At 43.4% G+C, this 26,533-nt stretch overlaps 1 protein-coding gene across 1 annotated transcript; it reads right to left on the bottom strand.

Moving 5' to 3' along the window:
- Nucleotides 1-6,625: 6,625 nt before the first annotated feature.
- Nucleotides 6,626-26,277, bottom strand: PPP2CB (protein phosphatase 2 catalytic subunit beta). Its single transcript, XM_074993848.1, has 7 exons — nucleotides 25,948-26,277; nucleotides 18,822-19,031; nucleotides 18,095-18,268; nucleotides 13,847-13,936; nucleotides 10,676-10,837; nucleotides 9,722-9,840; nucleotides 6,626-7,303 (listed from the first exon to the last, which is right to left on the bottom strand). The coding sequence occupies exons 1-7, from the start codon at nucleotides 26,047-26,049 to the stop codon at nucleotides 7,231-7,233; spliced, it is 930 nt and encodes a 309-aa protein (XP_074849949.1). The 5' UTR covers nucleotides 26,050-26,277; the 3' UTR covers nucleotides 6,626-7,230.
- Nucleotides 26,278-26,533: the final 256 nt, after the last annotated feature.

Below are 26,533 nucleotides of genomic sequence, written 5' to 3'. Positions count from 1 at the left end.
GTCCCACTCTCCGAGCACCAACCGATCCCACCAGTCGGTGCTCGTGGGGTAGCTCCACAGCCGGCGGCGTGTGTGGCAGGGGGGCGGGGGGCTGCAGGGTTTGGGGTTGCTTCCTCTTCCCCTGGGGGCGGCTCCTTCTCTGTGGCTAGGATGTGATCAGCTGCCTCCTGCATGGCATTGAGCAGGGCAAGCACTGCTTCTACAGGGGCGGCTGGGTGGACCTCTGGCTGCTGCTGGTCCATAACTGCGTCGCTGAGGTGTGCGTGCCTATGGCTCTGCAGACCGCATGCTGTGCAGGCTGAGTGTGTCTGGGAGGGGCCCTTTAAGGAAGCGGCTAGCTGTTGCCCCGGAAGTGCTAATCCACCCTGTGACCCTGTCTGCAGCTGTTCCTGGCACCCTTATTTCAATGTGTGCTACTTTGGCGTGTAGACGTTCCCCTGCAGAGCCTACTTCGATGTGGTGCTGCCCAATGTCAACGTTGAACGTCAACGGCACCAGCCCTGGAGGACGTGTAGACGTAGCTAAGGAGTATCAGCTTCTTACAGAAAGTTAGTCTCCCCTCCTCTCTGACCACACCCGGAAGCTGGTAGAAAGCCGGTGTTTCTCTGCTGGGCTTCCCAGCTCATCCTGCCTTCTCTCTGCAGTCTGGGGTTGGTAAGTATCAGTGAAACTATCTGCTGTCTTCTCACAGTTTCTTTTTCTAGAGGTCAACCTCAGCTAATCCTTGTAATGAGCCAGGCAGTCTGCTCAGACAACCAGAGGACAGTTACAACCTTTATCACTTCCTCTGCCTGGAGAGCAATCCCATTTCCCCCACTGAGTAGCAATGTAATGGGGAAGCTGAGGTGCATAGGATTTATAACTATTACAAATTCTCACTTTATCACAGGGAGATTTGCCATTGATAACCACAGGAGTCAGGGAGAGGATTCCACAAAGGGAGTTTTTTTGGTGATGTTTTCCTGATGCACGTTTCCCTGTGTATTTTATGTTGCTACCTACTGATGGCTGTAGAGAAAGGTTAAGTCTACACTCAGAATGGTGCAGGATATGAGGTGTGTGTGTGTGGCTTTATCATCTGGGATTTAATGAATGGCTTGTTATGGAAGTGGCTGGAGTCTGTTGAAAGTGACCAATGCAAAATCTAAATGATGTAATAGGAAGCCCCACTGGCCAGATCATTCATATCTAATAACCAGTGGCCAAGATTTTCTCCTAAACCTCTCAGTAGGGAATCTAAGCAGAGACCAACTTGAGAACAAAAGAACTGAAGCGACAGGCAGATAATGAAGAGCGAAGGTTTATCTACACGTGAAACACAACAATTGGCCACTCTATAGCACTGCAGTGTAGACCCTAGGTACATTAATGGGAGAGGTTCTCTCAGCAGTGCAGGGAATCACTCACTTTAAGAGGCTGGGTTGTAAAAGAATTCTACAGCAGGGGGGCAGGACAACTTAGTTACATCATTTTGTGTGTAGATTTTTCCTGTGCATGAGCTACAGAGCTGAGTCAACCTATATTTTATTAAGCATGGACCAGGCCTTGGCTTCTGAAAGAGACTGGATCCTTCACATGGGATGGACAAAGAGGGGAGAAACACAGATTTAAAATGTAGTTCACTACACCAGTAGGTTGCTCTGTGTCATCTAAATGGACAATGTCTTAACTTTTTTCCTCTATGCCAACTTCGGGACTTCAGCAGTCGCATACCAGTTGACTAAAATTCTATTCTTTTGAAAACACTACCCAGTGTTACTGCAAATACTTGCAGAGGTGCATTAGTCTCTGCAGAGTAAGTCTCTGACTAGAAGTCTGTTTTGATTGGACTCAGCAAGCAGAGGTAGCCTGTGTGAAGCGGGAGGAGAGAGGGTGGTCAGGCCGCATGGGCTACCTTGACAGAAGAGCAAGACCACTTACACAGGAGGGGGCTTTAGGTGAGTCAAGTATTTCAGAAAGTACATAGGGCCAAGTACTACATAGTAGTACATAGAAAGTACTACATAGTAGTAGTAGCAGAAGCAGCATCCTTCAGTCTACGTAGACTATGGATCGCGCCCTTCGTAGTTCCGTTCAGCATCCTTATTTGCAGCGTCGGCTGTGACTGAAGACCCACACGAGAGCGACAGTCCTTGCTGCACCTGTTGCATGTGTCAACCCCTGGCGCTCGTTCTCTACGCCAATCGAGCAAGACCTTATAACCGGTATCTGTTGCCTCCCGTGTTGGTTCAACACTGTTAGCGATGCTGGAGTACCTCTCCAGGTGCGAGCTCCGGCGATTATTGGGACCCTGGGCTGCCCAGACACCAGTGTTCCCCTCTCGGCTTTACTGATATAGTCCAAAGAAGAGGATAACCCCTACGTCTGGTACCAGCTCAGCTGCAGGAGTTGCCGGGTCAATGCCAGAAGTTGGCACAGAACTGCCTTAAGACTCCCCTCCGGATTTTCTGTCAGGGTTTACTCCCTTAGCCTTGCTCCTTTCCAGGATAACCCACAAGGCAGTGGGATATGGAGATAGGGCCAACTGCACCCTCAGTAAAGGTATTGACAAAGGTTAAAGTTGCAGCTGTACATATTTCAAAAATGGAACCATTTTTCAGAAACAGTGAAGCAGAAAAGTTTGCAGAATGAGTATATATAGCTATCAAAAAACAAGCAGTCCTGGGGTACCTTAAAGATGTGACTTAAATTTTTCAGGTTTATGGATCTCGAGTAGCACATAGAATACTCCTGGCTATGGCTTTTGTGGCCATGTCAGTGTGGATTTGGTCCCGAACTGAAGCAGGGAGTTTCTTGAGCAAATGGTGTTTCTTTTGGTATTCCACAGGGGGTTCAGAGGAAGACGACCTGCAGAATCTGCCTGGGGACCTGCTGTTCATAGTCTGACATTCATAATGACTACCACACCCTCTTCAATTGTGTTAGAGTTGTTTTTGAGGACACAGTTAGCACTACGTTCAGCATGGCTGAGGTGATGTGTCGTGGTGCTACAGGACTGCTCATTTTTTGTGAAGCTGCATACTAACATGGCTGCTCGCCTTAGACTTGTCTATGTCCAAGTGATCTTGGAGAGCGTAAGGTGGGCAATAAATACATCTGATATCCACTTCAAAATGGTCTACAGTCTCTCAAAGACTTTTTTTTTTAATCTGTGTTTGAGACGCTGAGAGAATCTTTCAAAGACTTACTCCTGTCACGAAAGGAGGCTAGAAGGCTCCTGATATTGTGTAACTTTGTTCCCAGGTGAATTTTAGGATTAAAACCCAGAGGATAGCTGGCTTGGATAACATGGAATGTTGAAGGTACTTTTGGTAGAAACTTGGGGTTTGGTTGTAATGTGATTATCTTTGAAAAACAGAGTAAAAGGCAAGTACAACCTAAAGGTCCCCAACTCACCAAGCCAACATACTGGCCATCAAGAACGCCACATTCATTATAAATGCAGGAGTGTATCTAAGCGATTGCTTCAAAAACGAGCTCTCAAACCCATTCAAGAACCAAGTTGCAGTTTTTTAGTCAGGACAAGGTGTTTGACTTTTAGGAAGATGAGTCTCCTGAAAAATCTCCTTGTAGTCAATTGAGTATACATAGAATAACCCTTTCCTGGGTAACTGTAGGCTGTTGATGGATGCTAGGTAAACCCCAAGAGTTCAGCAAGACAGGCTTTTCGTGTCTAGGATGTATTCCAGTGTGTCTAGTAGTAACAGTTGCTGGTGGAATGTGCTTTATATCACATCAGCGGCAAAATCTTCTCCATTTCTGCATATGAAGTATGCTTACTGCTTGTTATGTAACCACATTTTTTAGTCCCTCCGAACAGGTTGTCTAAACCGGCAAACCATAAGCTGGCTGTGCTTTCAGCTGAGTAGTTTTGAGAGTGGGGTGAAGGATCTTCCCATGTTCTTGGGAGAAAAGGAATGGTCCAGAGAAAGCACAAGCAATAAGCAAGCAGGTGTACAAGCTAAAGAAGCCATGTCTGTCTGGTCCAGATCAGAATTATTATGGCTTTGTCCTTTATCTTGAGGAGAACGCTGAACATTAGACGAGTAGAAGGGACTGCATACAACAGACCTGAGCATATTTCTTATGGTTAAAAAAAACCTAAAATGTATCCTATTATCAAAATAGGATGAAGTAACATGGAATCTACTTCTCATTTGTGATCATGACAGACCTGCCAACTAAGTATACCCATCACTAGATTGTGAGTGCATAGAAGAAAAGCTGCTGGCTGACTGTGCACCAATTCCAAAGACTGACAGTGTGGTAAATAGTGGGAAGATCTTGGCCTTTGTCAGTTGATACAGAAAATTCAAATGTCCATCATGACTTATGTACCGTGGTCAACTGAAGAAACCAGTGACAAGCATATATGATACCTCTGAGTTCTAGGAGGTTAATGTAGAGAGTGGCATCATTCACCACACTTTATTTGCTGAACCTGTGGCACCAGACTCAATTTATTATCCAATGATCTTGGTAGCACTTACATGTGGCACTTGTGGTAAAAATATTGGACTTCCAGACTATCAGCTTCAGTTGGTCTGACATGAAATGCCTCAGTCTGCAGGGTATGAGACAGCTCATGCTTCTGCAGGTCCACACAATGCCCATTCCATATGGTCCTGTGAAAAAAAGCTGACTAACACCAATAGCCCTTAAAGGACAGAAGAAATAAACCAGTGAAGACTCATTAAGGACCTTAAGCATGATCTGAACCCACTTTGTCTTAAAAGAAAGCAACGGGTAGGTGAACAAGAAGTCCTGTGGCACCTTATAGACTCACAGATATTTTGGAGCATAAGCTTTCGTGGACAAAGACCCGCTTCACCAGATGCATGGGGTGGGGTGGTTCAGAGGGGTATTTAAAGAGTGGGGTCCCAGTAGGAGGGAGGGCCAAAGATGACAAGGTCTATTCAGCAAGGTGGAAATGGCCCAGCATCAACAGTACTTACAAAAAGAGGAAAAAACAAGTTAGATCAGACAGGGGGATGAGAGTCTTTGTTCGAGTCTAATGGGGAGCTATTAGCACCCAGAGCAGAGAAACTGCCTTTGTAAGCTGCAAGACACACCCAGTCTCTGTTTAATCTATGGTTAATGGAGTCAAATTTGCAAATTACAGCTCAGAGATTTCTCTCTCCATTTGATTTTTAAAATTTTTTTGTTTCAGAACTGTCACCCTTAAATCTGCCACTGAGTGTCCAGGGAGATTGAAGTGTTCCCCCACAGGCTTCTGTACATTACCATTCCCGATGTCTGATTTATGTCCACTTATTCTTTTATGGAGAGACTGTCCAATTTGGCCAATGTAAATTGCAGTGGGGCACTGCTGGCACATGATGGCATATATTATATTAGAAGATGTGCAGGTAAAGGAGCCCCTTATGGTATAGTTGGTGTTAGGTCCTGTGATGTCACTGGTGTAGATATGTGAGCAAAGTTGGCAGCAACTTTGGAGGGGCTGGTTCCAGGCCTAGAGTCACTGGTTTTGATTTGTAGTGGCTGGTGAGGATTTGTATAAGGTTGGCAGGCTGTCTGTAGGCGAGGACAGGCCTACCTTCCAAGGTCTGTTAGAGTGAAAGGTAATTGTTCAGGATGGGTTGCAGATCACTGATGATGCGCTGGAGAGGCCTTAGGTGGGGGCTGTATGTCATGGTCAGTGGTGTTCTCTTGTTTTCCTTGCGAGGCCTGTCTTGTAGCAGGTGGCTTCTGGGTACCCACCTGGCTCTATCAATCTGTCTCCTCACTTCCTTAGGTGGGTATTGTAGTTTGAGGAAAGCTCGGTAAAAGATCTTGTAGATGTTTGTCTGTCTGATGGATCAGAGCAAATATGGTTGTACCTGAATGCCTGGCGGTAAACAACGGATCGTGTAGTATGCCCTGGATGGAAGCTGGAGGCTTGTAGATAAGCATAACGTTCCATGGGTTTTTGGTATAGGGTGGTATTTATGTGACCATCGCTTATCTGTACAGTAGTGTCCAGGAAGTGAATTTCCTGTGTGGACTGGTCCAGACTAAGGTTGATGGTGGTGTGGAAACTGTTGAAATCACGGTGGAACTCTACACGGTGGGTAGGTGGGATCACTCTCCCCTTATGTCCACAGAACACGTCATGAGTGAGCGATGACTAGCCCCAAGAGAATTGTTCACTAGATGATGCTGGAAGTTCTTGGTGCAAGCACATTGATACCACAAGTGAAAGTGACAGCTGGAAAACTACTGTTACTTGACGATCACCAGAGAGCATGGACATTTTTGGATGATCCATCTTCTAAACTGTCATACACCAGTATCTATGCTATCAGCTAACGCAAGGTTGCTAAACATGCTCAGCTTCTAGCAAATGCAGAGAAGAGGAGCATCCAGAAGGAAGTGGCCATTCATCGATTAACATACTTGTACTGTGTTGATATTGACCCTATTAAGAGTATTGTATACTTTGTCCATAAAGTACACAGATTAGTCTCTTCACCAAATAGGTGCTACATTCTTAGATGTAAACAAACTTAGCAATTCTTTGCACCTGAACATCTTTTGTGTTGAGCTTAAGCAGCTGTGTCACATTCTGAATGATAGTCAGAAATAAGCATTTCACAAATGCACAATAGTTTTTAGAATACCCATCTGTTTTACAATTGCAAGTTTATTTGTTCAAATACACCAGATAAGATGCAAGCACTTTCATGACAAATATACAGAAAGAGTCAACACAGAACAGTAATTTAACTAAAAATGAGAAAGCTGTTTAAATGTTATGACAACATACTCCCAACAGGAACTATTTCCATTCTCCAGTTAAGTTAATCATACATTTCAATAAAATAAAGGGTGGTGGGTCGACAGAGAAGTTAGCTGTGTTATTTCCTTAAAAAAAATCCCTCCAAACTCTAATGCCAGTTAAACACTACAACTAAAATTTACAAATAAGCATAAAAGGAGTTGAAAGTGTTAGAATTACCTTTTTGTTCTGGACAGTCCAGAAGAAAACAATTACTACCAACACAGCAGGCAAACTGAATGGTGGACAGATTGTTATAAGATATATAGCATTGAACTGAATTCAGTCTCAAATTGTGCTAAATGCTCATCCTCCGTATGGCACATTTTGGTCCATGATGGGGGTTTTACACTGAGACAGATCCCAATTTGTTAGAGAAATGTGTAAATTATTGTTGCTTTTTTAAAATGCCAAGTGTACTTCCTCCTACAAAGGCCGCTGTGAGGAGATGTTTATAGAAAGTAATCTGGGGTACGACGGGTAACATGAGGCTCTCCACGACGAGGTGCAGGGTCAAACTGAAGGCTGTAGTAAAATGAATACATTTATTTTCCACTATACTTACGGTTTAGTTAATTTAATATAAATGCTACATTTTTCCCGCTGCTAATCTATATCTACCCCAACCTCTCCACCCAATACAAGTTCACTTTAACTTCATATAATAAATGAAATTTTATACAAAGTCTTAAATGTCAACAAGGTGGGTGAAGATATTGGACCTATTTCTGGTGGTCAGCAAGACAGAGTTTTTCTTCAGGTTGCCTAAAGAGCTCTTTTTAACTTGAAAGTTTGTGTATCTTAATCAAAAGAAGTGGGTTCCACACATGATATCTCCTCACCCACCTTGTCTCTCTAGTATCCTGGCCAGGGCTTGATTAACAAAGGGGCTTTAGGAGCTGCAGACTCTGGCACTTTTTGCCATCCTCTGAAGCATGGTGCATGATTCAGTTGCAGATTTAAGCTAGTATAAGTAGTGGATCTTCTTTAACCTGAAGTCTTTAAACCATGATTTGAGGTCCTCAGTACTCAACAAAAGGTTAAGAGTTTATTACAGTAATGAGTGAGTGAGTGAGGTCCCATGGCCTGCAACATGCAGGAAATCAGATTAGATCATGATGGTCTCTTCTGACCTTAAAGCCTACAAGGAGCAGCTAGTCACCTGGCAGTATAGTGAAAGCATAATCTAGAGCTGGAGAAGAACAAGAGGTCTCAGAGAGGAGTAAATTAGGAGACACCACGTAAAACCAATTCAATGTACTAAATTGTAACCCCAGCTTAGGAAGCGTGAAAATGAACACCAGTGTTGTCTTTTAAGCCTTTTACAGCCTGTTAAGCCTTTGCCCAGGTTGATCCTGTAGACCAACTCCATTGTCTCACCCCCTTACTTGGTCCCAAAGCAAAAAGGCTTAAGCCAGATAGATGAGTTGACAGTAGTTATTACAAATAGTTCAAGGAGTCTCTACTGCTAAGTTTGAATTGACAGCTGAGGCTTTAAGAAAGCCTGTAATTCTCAGCCTTAGAGTGAATAATGTTACTTAACTTTTGGACCAAACAAGTCACACAACCAGATCCTCTTGGTGGGGGATGTACTGTCAAATGAGTTCCTACCCCAAAGCACTGGTGCATGTGTCTTATTGTATTCTCATGAGTTCCAGACTGACTCCAGCAGGAAGAGTGCAAGATGATTGTTGATCTGGAGTCATCTTTATGCACCTAAAGTTGCAATTAGGTGTCTCATGGTCTTTTCAAGTTCCTCTAGGCCCCTAACTCATTAGTTTCCCCATACCATTTCTATTCTGTCCTTGGGGTAGTTTACACATGTAGTCTAGCAGCCAGTTAAATTTCTGAGTGCTCACAACAACATTCTAGGTGCTGTCCATGGGTCCCTACTTTCTTAGTCTGGCTAAAACTTGTCTGCTTCTTTGTATATTTGACATCACAAGCAATGCCATAGATGAGGCTATTAAGGAATCAGTTCCTGCTTTTCACTAACACTCCTCAGCCCCACTCACTGCAGTGTTACTGCTGCTTGTTAACATCCTGGAGCAGAAATCAACCATGGTAACTCTCCAAGGCAAAAGATTAGCTTTTTATCATAGTGTCTGAAGCGAACGTTCATATGGATCTGCTCTGTTCCTCTACCCTCCCCACTTCAGAGTCTCATTAAGGATTCCTGAGTTACTAGTTCTCTGATACCCTTCTGTCCCAAAGCATTACGAGAAGGAGGGTATGTCCAGATTTTGGGTCATTGCAGGTAATTATCTTGTAGACAAAAGTCTAGTTACTAAGGTCATTGTTTAAACACTGCAAAGGTCTGATTATCAGCAATTTTCCAAGCTTTAAATAGTGACTTTCATTTTAAAATACTGAACCCATTTTAGGTTGCTTGTTAGTCCTGTTTTATAAGTTTTGAAGTCTTTTCCCAAAATCAAAATGCCTCAGAAAAAATACTTCATGGAGTGTTTTCACATACACACCTAGGGTTTACAATTCCAATTATGCAAGTATTTCCACAAGGTTTCCGTAACACCATGTAGGTTGAATTTATGCTCAAATGACCAATTCCATGTCCTCCGAACACTGATTTATAGACAACAGAAGAATTTCTTCTAGTCACATCCCTTGAACCTCTGTGAATTTTGTTGATGACATGAAGGCCATGTAATCAAATTCTCTGACTGAAGGATCCCGGTCACTAAAGAAAGGCTGCAACAATTGTTAGGGAGAATCCAAAACTCAGTGCAGTGTTCCTCAAAAGGTCCAGGCCAACTAGAACAATCCTTGTAAATCTCTCTATCAATTTAGAATCTTTCACAACTTCTATATCCATCTATGCATCATACTCCTGATTTATTAAAGTGAGTGTATCCCCATGAGAACTAAGATCTCTATCCTTTAGAAAAGAAAGGTGAAATACCTGGAAGAAGTTAAATTACTTACAAGGAATATTTTAAAGTGTCATCTAGCTCCATGATAGCAGCCTGGTTCCCACACCGATAACAGTAATTGGGTGCACTGAATATGGTAACCACATTTCGATCATGACACCAGTTGTAACCCTATAAAATAATTAAATTTTCAGTTAAATTCAATACAGACCAACAAGTCTGAAAGCTCCTCTTGAAATCTTAAATGGGTTATATACACTTAATAGGGCAGCTTTAGTTATTCTTTTTAAATATTTCCATTTTTCAGTGATCTCAGACTTGAAGTAATTGTTTCTTATTAGCAGCTCTTTCAAAATGACAAGTAAACACTGAGTGGACAAGAAAGCACTTTTTAAACCTTTAGTAATAAAGTGACAGCACAGGTTATAAATGACTAAGATTACTGGCAGTCTAAATGATTGGTGACTTCCATGTTTATTAGTACCTTTATTTGCAAGAGAACAGTTCTCTGTATATATCTAAATGTTTTCAAGTAGAAATGTTTAGCTTTTTAAAAATCCAAGTATGGAAGTTTGAGCTCATCAGCTCACATATGCTATATGTTTTTAATCTAGAGCATGAACTCTAAAGGTTCTAGTTTAACTGAATTAAAAATAAAAAGTGCTCCATTGACCCACCTGGCATTTTTCCAGTAAGGCTATAATTGTATGTTCTATCTATACCAGCTGGATCGTTTAATCCCTGCTGCAACTGACTGCTACATATTACAGGACTGCCTATTTAACACATTGATAGAGGAAACAATAGTCAGTGTGCAAGCAGACTATACTTTTGCAGTCAGTCCTTAGTATGAGTCACCTTTAGAAAGGCCTCTAAGGATTTAGAATGAAAATAACACTGTATGTAAGCCCATAGATAATGGATAACCTTGCAGTTATAAGAAATTAGATTGTCAGTATTTGTACCATTTGTGGTAGGCAATCATAACAGAAGACTCTTGCCATACCTCCATCACAAGTTGATGAGCCCGGGAGACCAGTGTAAGACCATTGGCATGGTTAAACGTTTCAGAAATATCCTGTCCAAATGTGTAGCCAGCACCACGTGGCGAAATACCCCACCCTCCACGATCATCTGGATCTGACCACAAAAGGTCACACATTGGGCCCTAACAAGAAAATCAGAGATTTTAGTTAGAAGCTAAATATTGAAGTCTACTTTGAAAGTCATTTTGTTCAGAACACACACTTTTCAAAGGCCTTATACTCTGACTATATGCTGAATATTCTATATTTTTAAATACCCGCTTGCACAGCATAGTATTTTATAACCTTAGAATGGTACTCACTAAGTACATAGTACTAACACTTGTACGTTCACAGGTCATGAATCAGTCACCAAAAGTTGTGACATTGGCTTAAATATAAGATTTTTAAACAATATTGAATTTGGAGTTCTTTTCAGTTTGTTTGATCTGTGTCGGGACCCGCACACCCCGTCCCACAGCTAATACGAGACATCAAGTTTTTTCCTCCACAGCCAGGATTAGAAAACTTTTTTCCAAGTGAAAGCTGCAATTTTCATGTAATCTAGTTGTCAGGAGATGGAGCTTTAACGTGACAAACCTAATATTGGGAGTCTCACAACAGAAATGAGAAAACTTGGCAACAGTGTTTATAAACACCCTCTGGAAGCTTCAAAACTGATGCGATTCCTTTTCGGTTCCTCTCCCTGCAACATGTATGACCACTGGCAGATACTGCAGGATTCCCAATGAACACTGGCTCAACCGCCTTTTTGAAATACTTGACCACATCATGGCTAAGAAAAAACATGTATGTAAATTACACTCATGTAGGCAATAGCAACTAGTTTCATAAGGTTACAAGGGACTTGAAGGGTCATCTAGTTTAACCTTCTGCCATATGCAGCATTTGTCATGTCTCAAGCATCCAATGAGGGGGAGAGGCTAATTCCCTCAAAGCATTCTCCTATCTTTTTGTAGAGATTCCAATATTTCATCAGGAAGAAGCAGAAACCCATTCCTAAACTGAAGTTATTCTGCCATTTCACAGGTTTATATTAGTTGTACCTATTCCTTCAACCAGTTAACAAAAGAGCAAGTGGGTATATACAAAGTACTAGCCAGGAAATTTCATTCCTGATTAGTCAGCTACCCCTGACGGAATTCAGCCCCCCAGTCAAACTTGCTAAAGCTCAAGAAGTTGTGAAAAAGTACATGAGCCACAAGACAAGAGGCAGATCTGTGCCCTCCTGACTCATGAAAACTAGACAGGAAACTGTGTCCCACTAATGAAAGAAGTTAAAAGGAACAGCTAGAATGCTGCTAGGCTCCTTGAAAAATAGAGTAGCATACCTAACCCCCCTCCAGAATTCAACAGCCCATACCAAAGACATCAATTACTGTACCACTTCCAACCTTCTTCTACTGCTGGCAAAATAATTAAACAGAACCACCAAATGCCAACATCTGATGCCCACCCAACATCCTGCACATTTCAGCTACAATTCAGATAAAGGTGGAGCACAAATATATCCCCGTTACCACAAATAGAAGACCTCCTTTTGGCATCTAAAAAGCAGGATGAAGCGGTTGTGAAAAACAAGTAGAAAAAGAGTAGAGCTCCGGGGCAGAGTCCAGTGCATTCTCCACCTGGCTATTGAGGGCACATCTGTGCTGGAATAGAAGACTTGTGGTGTGCCTGTGGCTAGCGTAGGCCAGCTGAGATATAAAACTGCTGTAGACGATGATGTGGGAGGGTCCGAGAGCCTGGGCCGGCGCATAAGCCTGAATGTCTACACTGTGATTTTGCAGTCCAAAAGCCAACGACAGCTGACCTGAGCCAGCTGTGAACATGAAGTGGGTCTTTCATTCCAGCACAGATGTACCTTTAGAAGACTCAGGATAAAAACAAAGTGGCTTTCACCTTGGAGCTGGCTCAGCTCTTCAATTTTCTCTGATCGGTCCGAGCCAGGCTTCAATTAGTCTGCAGCAAAACAGACGTAAATTCTCCAGTCGTGCCATAAAATTACAGAAAGATTTTTACTGATTTTAAAATGAAAAAAAATCAGTCAGTGACCCTGATATTTTATATCCATTTTTATGCCTTCTTATTTTTGGTTTTGAACATGCTGCAGATTTTTGTCCTGACATTACCTAATTACGCTATAGAAGCTGACAGAGAAAAAAAGTTTTAAAACTTTGGGAATTGTAGCATCTGCATATTAACTAGATAGCTCTGTTAAAATGACTAATAGCTAATTTTTGCATTTTAACAACTTCCATTGCTTTCCAAGTCAACAAATCTGAAGTGTCTCGGGCAGTTCTCAGTTTATCTTTCAAGGCAGAACTGCCTGCATGGTTTTATGCCGAGTACATTTTTCAGAATATCTTTGCTACCATACAAGCTAGGTTTGTTTGTCGGTGAAAACTCAAGATACCAGATCACAATTACATGTCAAAACCTGAGCTCCACAGAAAAGCCAGCAACCATGAACTCTCAAAAGAACTGACCCCTCTGACTAAACAGTGGGTATTCCATTTGAAGCTTCCCATTCCCCCAGGAGAGGAAATATACAATTCACTCCCCGCCCCACATGAATGCTGGAACAGACTTTGCCATTCTTTGTATTTCACTCAAGAAGTGTCATTTTGATTTGCTTCTATTCCTCAGTCTATTTGGCAGGCATTTTCTCCTTTCCTGTTCAGTTTCTCTTTCCTGCTCCCCACAGAATTAATATCCTTGCTGCACAATAAAGTTGACCAAATTATTTTAAATTGTACTCTGCTATGGATAACCTGTTCACCAGGGCAACTGGAGCAGAAGTGGCATTTATTCACCTGGTAATCACGAACTTGTTTGACAGGAGACATGTATGCCAGTCCACACATCTCGCTATCCAAAGAGCTCATCAGTTTGGGGGCTGATGAAGTTGTACTCAAAAGCAGAAAAGATAAGTGTGGGGAATATGGTACCTCCTCCTCTGCCAATTCTGCTATCAACATTTTCTTCAAAACAGTATTTATATCTGTTATAATTTAGTGTATCGTTTTGTTCCTCACTTTAGTAAACTGGACTTCAAGTAGAGGAAAAATATGCTTCTAAGAATACCCAAGCACATTTGTAAAATCTTATTGCACTTCTATTTGGGTTACCTCATGTGGAACTTCCTGGAGACGATCCAAAGCTCTGATATGATCCAATGTATCTATAGATGGAGAGAGACCCCCATGCAGACAAAATATCTGTCCAGGAATAGAAGAAAAGGATTGATTTTGACTAAGTAAAATTAACTAGCTTATGCTTATCACTATTCAGATTTATATAATTATAAACTTGACTGCACAAATCACAGCTCTACGTCACTGAAAAATTAGTTCAAACAAGAGAACGAGAGAAATCAGTAAGTGGTGCTGTAATATCAAAGCAAAAGTAACCTTATATCTGTAAAGTAACATTTCTTCCCTTTCTTTCACGCTCACAGAACTATGAGTGCATGTGAACTGGGGGGTGGGGGGGGGGATTACTCCAGCCTATTGAGGTGGCATGTTAAGGAAGAAAAGTAAAATCTGACGTGTTAGGACAGCAGGAGCCAAGATGGGATGGAAAGAGCAGCCTGTCCTCCTCAGGCTCTACCACATGTTAAACTAACTTGGCTGAAATTTTTCAGGCATCTCCTTTAACCCCAGATGTCACAGATGTGGTAGTCACCAGGCCCCGCAACCCATCTGCAGTCAGACATGACTGTCATTCAGCAGGTAAAAGAGAAGGTTTATTAGTCAACAATGACAAGGACGCGGCATAGAACAGAACTGTCAACACAGAAACCAGAAGCCATCAATACAATCCATTTTGGGAAGAGGAGACCGGGAGGGGGGCCGGGGGGGCATGCCTCAAGCAGGGATCCTGGCCCTTCTTGCCCCTCTTGAGCCTGACATGACTGCCTTCCAACTGCCCAGTTCCAGTTCAAACCAGCCAGGCCCCTCCTCTCTTCTTCGTTCTGTTTCTCTGGGACAAAAGATGTCATCTGGTGACAAAAGTGAGGAACTTCCATTGTTTACATGTGAGACGTTATCACACTTGAAACTCCCATCCATCCCCAGGGGGATGATCACCCTCCTTCTCTCATACCACTGAATGCTGGTACAGCACATGTGGAACTTTAAAGCTTCAAAGACAGCTTCCACACCTCTTGAAGAGGCACATCAGTGAATCTGTGTTCTGTACAGGCAGCTCAGAAAAAGGAAGCACTCACAACAGAGCCCGATTCAGTTCAGCAGAACTGACTGCACTGCACTTGAACTAGACTAAGTTTACTTTGGTCATGACCCCAATCCAAACCTAGGTGGACTGCAGCTAGAAATCACCAGATTCTGGGTAAAAGTGAAACTCAGTGCCGTGATTTTTCAAGTCATTATGAACAGGATTTCTGTGCTATTCACCACATCTAGAACTACATTTAAAAACATCTTTCACAGTGAGTTTATTATACATGGCAGACAGTAAATTGGGGCTAGGAACAAAGTAATACTCTCACTTGTAAGCACAACAGAAAACTGCTTAAAAGGAGTTTTATAGGTATAATACAGACAGGCCTCAGTGAACACAAGACAGAGTTACAAACATGCTATACTTCAAGTATAACAAACAGGGCTCCGAAAATGAGTTTTATAAAAATGGCCATACTGAGCCAGACCAAAGGTCCATTCAGCCCAGTATCCCACCTGCTGACAGCGGCCAGCACCAGGTTCCCCAGAGGGAGTGGACTGAACAGGTAACAATCAAATGATCTCTCTCCTGCCATCCATCTCCAGCTTCGGACAGACAGAGGCCAGGGACACCATTCCTTACCCATCCTGGCCAATAGCCATTAATGGACTTGACCTCCACGAATTTATCTAGCTTTTTTAAACCGTTAGAGTCCTAGACTTCACAGCCTCCTCTGGCAAGGAGTTCCACATGCTGACTGTGTGCTATGTGAAGAAGAACTTTTTGTTCGGGTTTTTTTTTTTTTGTAAACTCAGAGAGCTGGTAGGTAAGGTCCCAGGGGAAAGAAAACCGAGGGGAAAAACAGCCGAGGAGAGTTGGCAGTTTTTCAAAGGGACATTATTAAGGGCCCAAAAGCAAGCCATCCCGCTGTGCAGGAAAGATAGAAAATATGGAAAAAGACTACCATGGCTTAACCAGGAGATCTTGCATGATCATATAAAAAAATGGAAACAAGGACAAATTACAGGCAAACAACACAAGAATGCAGGAGAAAGACCAGAAAGGCTAAGGCACAAAATGAGCTCAAACTAGCTACGGGCATAAAGAGAAACAAGAAGGCTTTTTATAAATATATTAGAAACAAGAGGAACACCAGGGACAGTGTAGGGCCATTGCTCAGTGAGGAGGGAGAAACAGTAACAGGGAACTTGGAAATGGCAGAGATGCTTAATGACTTCTTTGTTTCGGTCTTCACTGAGAAGTCTGAAGAAGGCATGCCTAACATAGTGAATGCTAGTGGCAAAGGGGTAGGCTTAGAAGTTGAAATAAAAAAAGAACAAGTTAAAAATCACTTAGGAAAATTAGATGTCCGCAAGTCACCAGGGCCTAATGAAATGCCTCCTAGAATACTCAAGGAGCTGATAGAGGAGGTATTTGAGCCTTTATCTACCACCTTTGAAAAATCATGGGAGACAGGAGAGATTCCAGAAGACTGGAAAAGGGCAAATACAGTGCCCATCTATAAAAAGGGGAGTAAGAACAACCCAGGAAACTAGGCTAGTCAGCTTAACTTCAGTGCCAGGAGAGATATGGAGCAGGTAAAGAAATCATCTGCAAGCACTTGGAAAGGGGAAAGGTGATAGGGAACAGCCAGCATGGATTTGTAAAGAACAAATCACATCAAACCAATCTGACAGCTTTCTTTGATAGATAACAAGCCTTGTGGATAGGGGAGAAGCAGTAGATGTGGTATACCTAGACTTTAGTAAAGCATTTGACACGGTCTCGCATGGTATTCTTATAAAAAAAACTAGGCAAATACAATTTAGATGAGGCTACTATAAGGTGGGTGCATAACTGGCTGGATAACTGTACTCAGAGAGTAGTTCTTAATGGTTCTCAATCCTGCTGGAAAAGTATAACAAGTGGGGTTTCATAGGGGTCTGTTTTAGGACCGGATCTGTTCAATATCTTGATCAAATGATTTAGATATTGGCACAGAAAGTACGCTTATTATGTTTGCAGAGGATACCAAGCTGGGAGGGGTTGCAACTGCTTTGGAGGATAGGGGCATAATTCAAAATTATCTGGATAAATTGGAGAAATGGTCTGCGGTAAACAGGATGAAGTTTAATAGGAACAAATGCAAAGTGCTCCACTTGGGAAGGAACAATCAGTTTCACACATACAGAATGGGGAGAGACTGCCTAGGAATGACTACAGCAGAAAGGGATCTAGGGGTTATAGTGGACCACAAGCTAAATATGAGTCAACAGTGTGATGCTGTTGCAAAAAAACCAAACATGATTCTGGGATGCATTAACAGGTGTGTTGTGAACAAGACACAAGAAGTCATTCTTCCGCTCTACTCTGCGCTGGTTAGGCCTCAGCTGGAGTATTGTGTCCAGTTCTGGGCACTGCAGTTCAAGAAAGATGTGGAGAAATTAGAGAGGGTCCAGAAAAGAGCGACAAGAATGATTAAAGGTCTAGAGAATGTGACCTGTGAAGAAAGGCTGAAAGAATTGGGCTTGTTTAGTTTGGAAAAGAGAAGATTGAGGGGCGTACGATAGCAGTTTTCAGGTATCTAAAAGGGTGTCATAAGGAGGAGGGAGAAAACTTGTTCTTTTTGGTCTCTGAGGATAGAACAAGAGGCAATGGACTTAAACTGCAGCAAGGGAGGTTTAGGTTGGACACTAGGAAAAAGTTCCTAACTGTCAGGGTGGTCAAACAGTGGAATAAATTGCCAAGGGAGGTTGTGGAATCTCCATCGCTGGAAATATTTAGGAACAGGTTAGATACATGTCTATCAGTGATGGTTTAGACAGTACTCGATCCTGTAATTAGGGCAGGGGGCTGGACTCGCTGGCCGCTCGAGGTCCCTTCCAGTCCTAGTGTGCTACAATTAAATCTGCTGCCCATTAATTTCATTTGGTGTCCTCTAGCTCTGATATTATGGCAACAAGTAAATAATTTTTCCTGTTTCACTTTTTCCACACCACTCAGCTTTACCTACCTCTAGCATATCTCCTGTTAGTCTCCTCTTTTCTAAGATGCAAAGTCCTAGTCCCTTTAATCTCTCTTCAGTCCATCTATTCTCAAGAGGTCAGAATAGACAACAGAATTACTCCCATCTGCCTTTGAAAAAAATCTATGAGTAAGATCTACTACGCCCTGTAAAATACCCAAAAGCTTACCTGGCCATCAACTAGAGCTGTAAGTGGAAGATAATCAAACAGATCTGTGAAATACTTCCAAACATTGGCATTTCCATACTTTCGTAGACATTCATCATAAAAGCCATACACTTGTGTAATTTGTCTGCTCTCATGATTTCCTCTCAGTATTGTAATGCGTTCTGGATAACGCACCTAGCAATAGAAAGAGAACAATAATTTATGGCATGGGTCAGCAACCTTCCCAAGGCAGAGTGCTGAAATTTGACCTTCGGACCTTTATGTACGGTCCAAGTGCTGGTGATACTTTTCAAAGTCACTAATAGTCCTACTTACACCAGCTCCATTAATAAATGAAGATGCAGAGCTTTACCATTTAGGTGGTGTTTGGTAGCGTTAGCTGGCCTTTTGTTAATCCACAGGAGGCATAGCTATGAGCAAGCTCCCAGCTGCATGTGGAAGCAGGGATGGTGCTGAGCTCCCACCTCATGTGACAGTGAAAAATCAGCTCGCACGTCACTATTGGCAACTGTGCAAAGGGTTGCTGACCCTTGATTTATATCATCAAGCAATACATTTCTGGGTACTGTTTTCTGAACACTGAACTGCCATTTTGAAGATGCAAACATACTAAGTGTCTTGTCAAACACTTTTACAAAGTGAAAATTTCTAATCTGCAATTACATTTCAGATGATTCTTCCAGCCCCCAATTTGTTTCAGAACCATTGCAGTATGAGGAGGCTTTACCTTTAGTGCTACAAGAAGAGTCACTGTTTCCACTGAGTAATAGCCTCTATCCACATAGTCTCCCATGAACAGGTAGTTTGTGTCTGGTGATTTCCCACCAATTCTGAAGAGTTCCATAAGATCATGGAATTGGCCATGGACATCCCCACAGACCGTAACAGGACAACGCACCTCCTGCACATTTGATTCTTTTGTAAGTATCTCTTTAGCCTGAGATAGAGAGAGAGAATATTTAGGACAAGACAAGGAAAACCATATTTTGTAAATAGACTCAGTAAATTGTTTCAGTGCCTACATGTTACAATCCCTATTTCCTGATAGGTTGAGACACTGGCAAAAGCCAGGTTGTGAGATAAGCAGAGCATGAGTGAATTGCTATGAATAGATCTGACCAACCTAGAGGTCAGATCATCAGGATTTTACTGCACAGTCAAAGTTTTCAACACATTAGTGTTCTACAAAAGGAAATATGGACATAGTGGAAACAGTATTGACCAAACACTCAGATGTTAAGTCCAGAAAGGGCAGTCATCACATAGTCTAACTTCCAATATAACTGAGGCCAGAAAAAAAATGGACATTATTATTTTAACAATTCAAGTGATTCAGACTCCACATCCCCAAATATGCTGTTTTCTAGTAATTAACTGCTTGCTTTTATCTCATTTCCAATTTGAATTTTTTCTAGGTTCAATTTAAAGCCACAGGATTTTGTTATATCTTCATCTGCCAGACTAATCAGCCCTCTGCTATCACACAGCTTTACCACATAACAGCTAGTTGTAGATCATGACCAAGTTGCTGCTTAAGCGTTCCTTGGAAAAGGTAAAAAAAAAAAATATGTTCTTCTAAGTTTCACTGTAAATCAGGCTTCCAAATCACAAATAGTTCTTGTGGCTCTGAATTCTCTATTTTTCAGTACTATTTTTGAAAATCAGATATCAGAATAGAAAACAATATTCCAGAACGCTTCGTTAAGTGCTTAACACAGCAGCAATTTCCCTATTTAAGTCCAACTGATTTTGAAAGGTCTAACAGGTCATTAAAAAAAAAAAATCTTTCTGCATGTTGATGGAAGATTTCTACGTCAACTGAATTATACCAGAACATACTAACATTCTGAAATCTTTAGGTTGCAATCATGCACTGCAAAATTACACACCACCACATTTACAGTTTTCTATGCAATCTGAATTGTCCCCTGTACGTCCAACTTGCGCTCTGTATGAGGTAAGATTCCTCTCAGGAGAAACTACACAGTACAAAAGTCCTTAAGCCTATACTACCATAATGAATCAAAAAAGCAGTCCTGTAGCACTTTAAAGATTAACAGCGAAATTTATTAGGTGATGAGCTTTATCAGCTTTCATGGGACCAACCCACTTCTTCAGATCTGGAAAATCCTGAAAAAGTGCTATTGGTCTTTAAAGTGCTACAGGACTGCTTTTTTGTTTTCTGAAGCTACACACTAATACTAACATTGTCTACCTCTCAGACTATTTACCAAAACTAATATAAACAAGGGGATCAAATTATAGTTTGTTGCAAAACTATAAAAGTGGCATATCCTAAGTAGGTATGTTAAAATGGTTAACCAGTTAAATGATAGCCATCTGTTTAGCCTAGGTCCCCCTGACCTGGTCCAGCCATGGGGTCCCACAAGGGCTGCCTGGCCCACTGCCACCCCTCACCCCCACCCCACACATAGCCAGGACTACTCCAACTCAGCAGGGCTACCTGCTGCCACATTTAATAGCAAGGGCCAGTTAACCATTTAACATTCCCAATCCTAGCTTTTTCGGTGCTTGATTTTGCAACCCAAGTATGTTTTGTGTCAGAATAGGACAGAATATACTCTCAGCTGAGACATAAGGAGCAGGCAGCTCCACACATGAAGATGTTTCATGCCCATCCCACCAAATGGAGCTACAGGACACACAAAACCCAGGACAGCCCCAGTTCTAACCATCGGTTGCTAAGTATTATGGGAACTTGATTAGTCTTCATACGATTAAATGGTCTTTACATGGAGTTGGAACAGACCTTTGAGCAACAGACTCACCATTTGCCAGTTATATTTTATAGATAATAGTGCTGCAGAGCCTGGAATGCAACATAAACCAATGTTTTCTGGATGGACTGCACCAATGTGTAAGTCAGCAGCTTATGCAGAGACAGCTAGTTTTATAGACCCAAGAGCTAACTACTGCTCAGATCCCTGAAATAGTCAGCCATCCCAGGATTCTCACAACAAACTGTTCCTCTTCTGAATAAAGTCAGAGTTCTATCACTGAACAACTAGTCATACTCTGAGAACAGCCAGGTCATTGATGCCAGTGAATAAAAGTGGTACTGTGATCATACAAATACAGCATTTTGACTCAACTGCAAATTTACCAAAGACAGGCAATAAAAGAGCAAAGATACAAGATCAAATCTTTGTTTGAAGGGGCACCAACTTCTGAACTATTTCAAGAAGTTACAAATAGCTTTAGGCAATATAACTATCTCCGAGTTGCCTTGCTAGTCATTTTGTGGTATTCTCTTGTTTCATGAAACATGTTTCCCTCTCACGGATCATAAAATGGAAACTTTGTACAGTCAGTCTGAATGATCCTGTGTGTAGTCAAAATTATAACTGAAAAAAGATTCACTCGTATCATGAGAAAGGTCCCTCAAGAGGGATGGATAGTAGGTGAGGTCTGGAACTGAACAGAACAACTCAGGAGTTCTCAAAACAGTGGAATAAATTGCCAAGGGAGGTTGTGGAATCTCCATTGCTGGAGATATTTAAGAACAGGTTAGATAGATGTCTATCAGGGATGGTTTAGACTGTACTTGGTCCTGCCATTGGGGCAGGGGACTGGACTCGATGGCCTCTCAGGGTCCCTTCCAGTCCTAGTGTTCTATGATTCTATGAAAATAAGTGCCAGGATGGCTCAGGGTATTACAAAGTTATTAAATGTGGGGGAAGAGGCTGTCAACTCCACCCCAAGCCTCGCTTTGCCTGCAGCACTTATGTCATTAAACATAGAGCAAAGTGGTTTTAATTTATTAAGAGGGTCCCACTCAAAGACTTGTTACATGAAAGAGATCACCAGTACAAAAACTTGAGAACCACTTGAATAGCCTCATGCATCTGATGAAGCGGGTCTTTGCCCACAAAAGCTTATCATCCAAAATATCTGTTAGTCTATAAGGTACCACAGGACTTCCTGTTGTTCTTGAATAGCCTATGACAGTCTGTAGGACCCACCCATCTAATGCAATTCTAGCCTGTGCTTGTAAGAAAGAAATGTAACTGCAAATGTGAGGAAAAGATGAGCGTCAGATACTACCGACAGGACTGAGTCAGTAGAACAAAATAAGTTTCATCTGTGGAAAAGCATGGCTTCTTTTCAGAAAGCTCCAGAAACTTCTGATGCTGGTAGGGAATTTTTTTTTTGCAACACTATTTGTGTGATCACATGGAGTTTACAGACCCAAGCAGCACAGTTAGCATTGGAATGTTCCTGAAGGTATGGAATGTTTAGACTGTTCTCAGGCTGAAGATCTCTGATCCCTCAAACAATAATCTTAATAACCATTTTGATTTGCTTTGATATACCCAAGTACCATAACCAGGATTCTCTGTGCACTATCATGGGAGTGGCCACCAATCAGAGGCATCGAGCTCTACCTGAAGGGATGTCTTCCCTGTCAGTAGTCCATTTATGTCATGTCTCTAAGCGCCACTCTACCCTCTTGCAGGATTGTTTGAGAAAAGTTATCATATCCCACAGGGGAAAAAAAAATCATTTCACCCACAGAGCTTAGTATCTGCTGATATACATTTGGAGAGTTGCAGAGTAAGCTTTTCTGCCTAACACGGCCAGCCAGTTTGTCCACCAGCCAGTTTGTCCACCATGCAACCTTCAGAGCTGCCATTTACATAGATGTCTTCAGAATGACAAGGCCAACTAGAGCAAATCATGCAGGTGAGAGCAGAAGTACTCCAAGCCAGTGTGCCCTCCAATCCTTTCCATACATGTGCAGAATAAGTGTTATATGCACCAGGGCATGTACAGATGCGCATCATGCATGCTTCCAGCTGTGGGTATTCCGCTAATCAGTTGGACAAAATTTGAATCTCTTCTGGGTAAGCACTCAGCTTACAGAAATCACTGCTCAAAGCCCCTATCTTCTCTCTTCCATGCTAGGGGAAATAGAGACTAGAGTATCCCACCAGCCTTTTGCTGGTTTGAAGACCCTTCCCTGGTTGCCTTGAAAAGCTTGTGCTTTCTGTGCCAATGTCTATTTTAACATATTAGTTGTTCTCCTTAGCAAAGTTGCTCTCACGTAATTACACAGGGACACTGGGTTATACTATTGCTTCATCTGGTAATGAGAAGGGCAACCCAGAACCCGCAGCCGGTCTACTTATCAGTAAAGTCATCTTCATGATCCTCAAATTTTATCTCCACCTCTTGCATTTCAACACCTTTAGCCAATTTTGACTTGACTAGAAATCAGTCCTATGAGGGTATAAGGGAGGGAGATAAGGGAGGGAGAATCCACATGGTTCAGTACAGTTAATATTTTTCAGGAGAACACAGAGAGGTGTAGGAACTGAGGGAGGGGAGTAGGGATGGAAAGGAAAGGGTGTGCATCTGATGTACTCATTTAATTTTTACAGGGGGATCCCCAACATAATCCTGGGATCCAATGAGGTCGTCCTTTGTTCCTGAAGTCTACTAAATCAGGGTCCATAAATTTGAGGTTTATTATAGTTTAACTACTGTTGAATTTAAACTAAGAAGAAACAATTTAAATTCTGTAAAGAGAAAGCTCAATGTAATTTAGTGGTGATGACCTTAAACATTGGGGCTGAGTCTACACTACTAGCAAGCTCTTGTAGAAAATCCAGCCTTTTCCAAAAAAACCACAGAGCTTCTACACATAAAATGTGCTCCCTCAATCCAAAATCAAGACAATATGTCTCTCCTTCCAGAAGCACTCTTCCGCTCTCACATCAGGAAGAGCATATTCTTTTGAAAAAAGGGCATGAAAATGGCCTACAGGCCCTTTTTTCAAAAGAACAGTCCTCAGGGTGCCAGATTTTTCAAACGAAGGGGGGCTGTGTGGACACACTTTATCAAAAGGGCAGACTGATCTTTTTATTCGCTTTTTTGTGTGTGGATGAGCTCTTTCAAGAGAAGTTTTTTTCAGAAGAGATCTTCTGGAAGAACTTATTTCAAGAGACTGCTGTAGTGTAGATGTAGTCTGGGTGAAAGAGACAGAGAAATTGATCAACACTTATCTGCTCTCAGAAGGGCAGCCCTGTCACTCTGTAGCATCACAAAAACCAAGCAGTCCTGGTAGCACCTTAATGACTACTCATTACCTCAAATAAAATTGTTAGCTTTTAAGGTGCTGTAAGACTGTTAACTGGAGATACAGATATAACATCAAGTGATTCAAAAAGGTAAGTATTTTATTGTAAACTATGTATTTATAACCAACTTTTCCTTTAACCTTACATCAAGTATTTTTCTTTGCAGGAATTCCTTTATGTATGAAAAATACAGTGCATCATCTCCAAATGTACAGTATAACTGCGCAGCATGAATTATCAGAAAAATCTTTAAGTTTGAGCTAAAGTTCAAATTAAATAAGGCTCAGCCACTAAGAAATTTACCCTGGGTCAGTCTTTTTCTGAGAAATCAAAAAAATGACATAATAGACTACAAGCTTCTTGTATAGAAAATTAACATGTTGTGCATAGGGCACAAGAACGTAAGAACAGCCAAACTGGGTCAGATCACAGGTCCATCTAGTCTAGAATTCTGTCTTTCTGATAGAGGCCAATGCCAGGGGTCCCAGAGGAAATGATCAGAAGAGGTGATCATCAAGTGATCCACTCTGTCACCTGTTCTCAGCTACTTGACAAATTGGCTATTTATACCATCTCTGCTCATCCTGGCTAACACCCACTGATGGGCCTATCCTGCATGAATTTGTCTAGTTCTATATTTGAAGCAGCTGAATTAAGCTAAAATGTTAAAAAAAAAATTTACCTACTTGATATGATTATACAGGCTATAAATCCAGGCAACAAGTCAGATAAATCTTACATGGACCTACTGTGATGCAAGAGATACCCCAACCTAACAAACCACAACCCATTCTTTAGCTAGTTCTCAGACAGTAACAGCACTGGCCCTAACAACTCACAAGGTGGAAAGGGGACGGGATTAGAAGGGGATAAAGCATTGGGCCCAGAAGATCGTTGTTTCTCCGTAGCTGCCTGCCCGCCTGCCCAGATGCCAGTGCCTAACAGATTTCTTGCAGCACTACTGCCTTGGCTCTTCTGTGCAGTGAGATACAAACACAGCCATGCGGAATTCACAGACCTGGCCAGCCATCGGCTTCACAAAGCACCGGGAACGTCCACTTCAGGCCAATGTCCCCGCTATTTTTTTGTCCACGTGAAGAAAAAAATTTGTTACGGGCACCCAGGCGTACGCAGATGGGCGCCAGAGCGGAAACGCGCGGGGCTGGCCGTGAGCGCTCCGCTCATCTGGACAGCGCCTGACTCTCCCGGGCAGCCGCCCAAGCATTCAGCTCGCAGGGACCTGCAGCCCCAGAAAGGGAAAACGTACCTGTCCTTCACCTCGCCCGCAGCCACCAGCGGCGAAACGCCCTGGGGACCCCAAGGGACAAGTCGCAGCATCACCGCCGGGCAGAGCGCGGCTCCAGGGAGCCGGTCCCGGTCCCGGCCCTTCGGGGAGCCGAGCGCCTCCGGGGGGAGCCTGGCGCTGCCCGGGGGGAGGAGGTCCACAGGGGTGAGGTTCTGCGACAACAGCAACAACCCCACGAGGTCTCTGCCCTTGAGATCACGGCTCGGAGCCCGCGTCCCCCACCGCACCGCGGATCATTTCGCAGCTCCGCCTCCAGCCACCAGTCCCGGGCGGCCCCCGCTCGCTAGCGGATCCCGCCCGGGACTGCGCCTACTGCACAGCCGGCTCGGCCCGGCCCCAGGCGCCGCCCAAGAGCCCGCGAGCCGCACCGAGCCGAGCGAGCTCCCCTCCCCGAGCCCGGAGCGAGGCCCCGCCTGGCCGGGCCGGGCCGGGCGCGGCGGACTCACCTTCTCGCAGAGGCTCCGCACTTGGCTCTCGCTCAGCTGCTTGCACTCGTTGAGCTGCTCGATCCACTGGTCCAGCTCCTTGGAGAAGCCCTTCTCCTCCATGGCGGGAGGGGGCTGCCCGCCGGGCTCGGGACCGGGCGGCGGCGGCGGCCACGGGGCAACGGTGGCTGCGAGAAGCCCGCTGCGCTCCCGGCCCGGCCCCGCGCGGCGGAATGGCGATGGCGGCCCGACGCTGCGCCCTGCCGGCCCCGCCCCTGCCTCGCGCCGGCCGCCACTTCCGGCCCCGGACCCGCCGCTTCCGGCCGAGGGCTGCGCGCGAGGCTGCGGGAGAGTGTTGCCGCTGCTTCGTCTCCTACCCCACCCCCACCGCCCTACACCCGCTCCTCACAGCCCCATGAAGAGACCCCCCTGCACCGCCCTACACCCGCTCCTCACAGACCCCCAGCCCCGTGAACAAACGCCCCGCACTGTCCTACACCCGCTCCTCACAGCCCCGTGAACCGAGCCGCCCGCACCGCCCTACACCCGCCCCTCACAGCCCCCCAGCCCCGCCCTACACCCGCTCCTCACAGCCCCCCCGCACCGC

Source organism: Carettochelys insculpta, chromosome 4 (genome assembly GCF_033958435.1).
Source record: "Carettochelys insculpta isolate YL-2023 chromosome 4, ASM3395843v1, whole genome shotgun sequence".
NCBI classification, from domain to species: Eukaryota; Metazoa; Chordata; order Testudines; family Carettochelyidae; genus Carettochelys; species Carettochelys insculpta.
This window is presented reverse-complemented; position numbering and strand designations above follow the sequence as displayed.

What these genes read in the sequence shown, in the direction of transcription:
- PPP2CB (XM_074993848.1), bottom strand. Translation starts at nt 26,049, where the DNA reads ATGGAGGAGAAGGGCTTCTCCAAGGAGCTGGACCAGTGGATCGAGCAG. An exon ending in CAGCTCTAGTTGATGGCCAG is followed by an intron (nt 13,937 to 18,094) that starts GTAAGCTTTTGG and finishes ATTCCTGGACAG; the next exon opens with ATATTTTGTCTGCATGGGGG. An exon ending in CTCATCAACTTGTGATGGAG is followed by an intron (nt 9,841 to 10,675) that starts GTATGGCAAGAG and finishes ATTATTTTATAG; the next exon opens with GGTTACAACTGGTGTCATGA.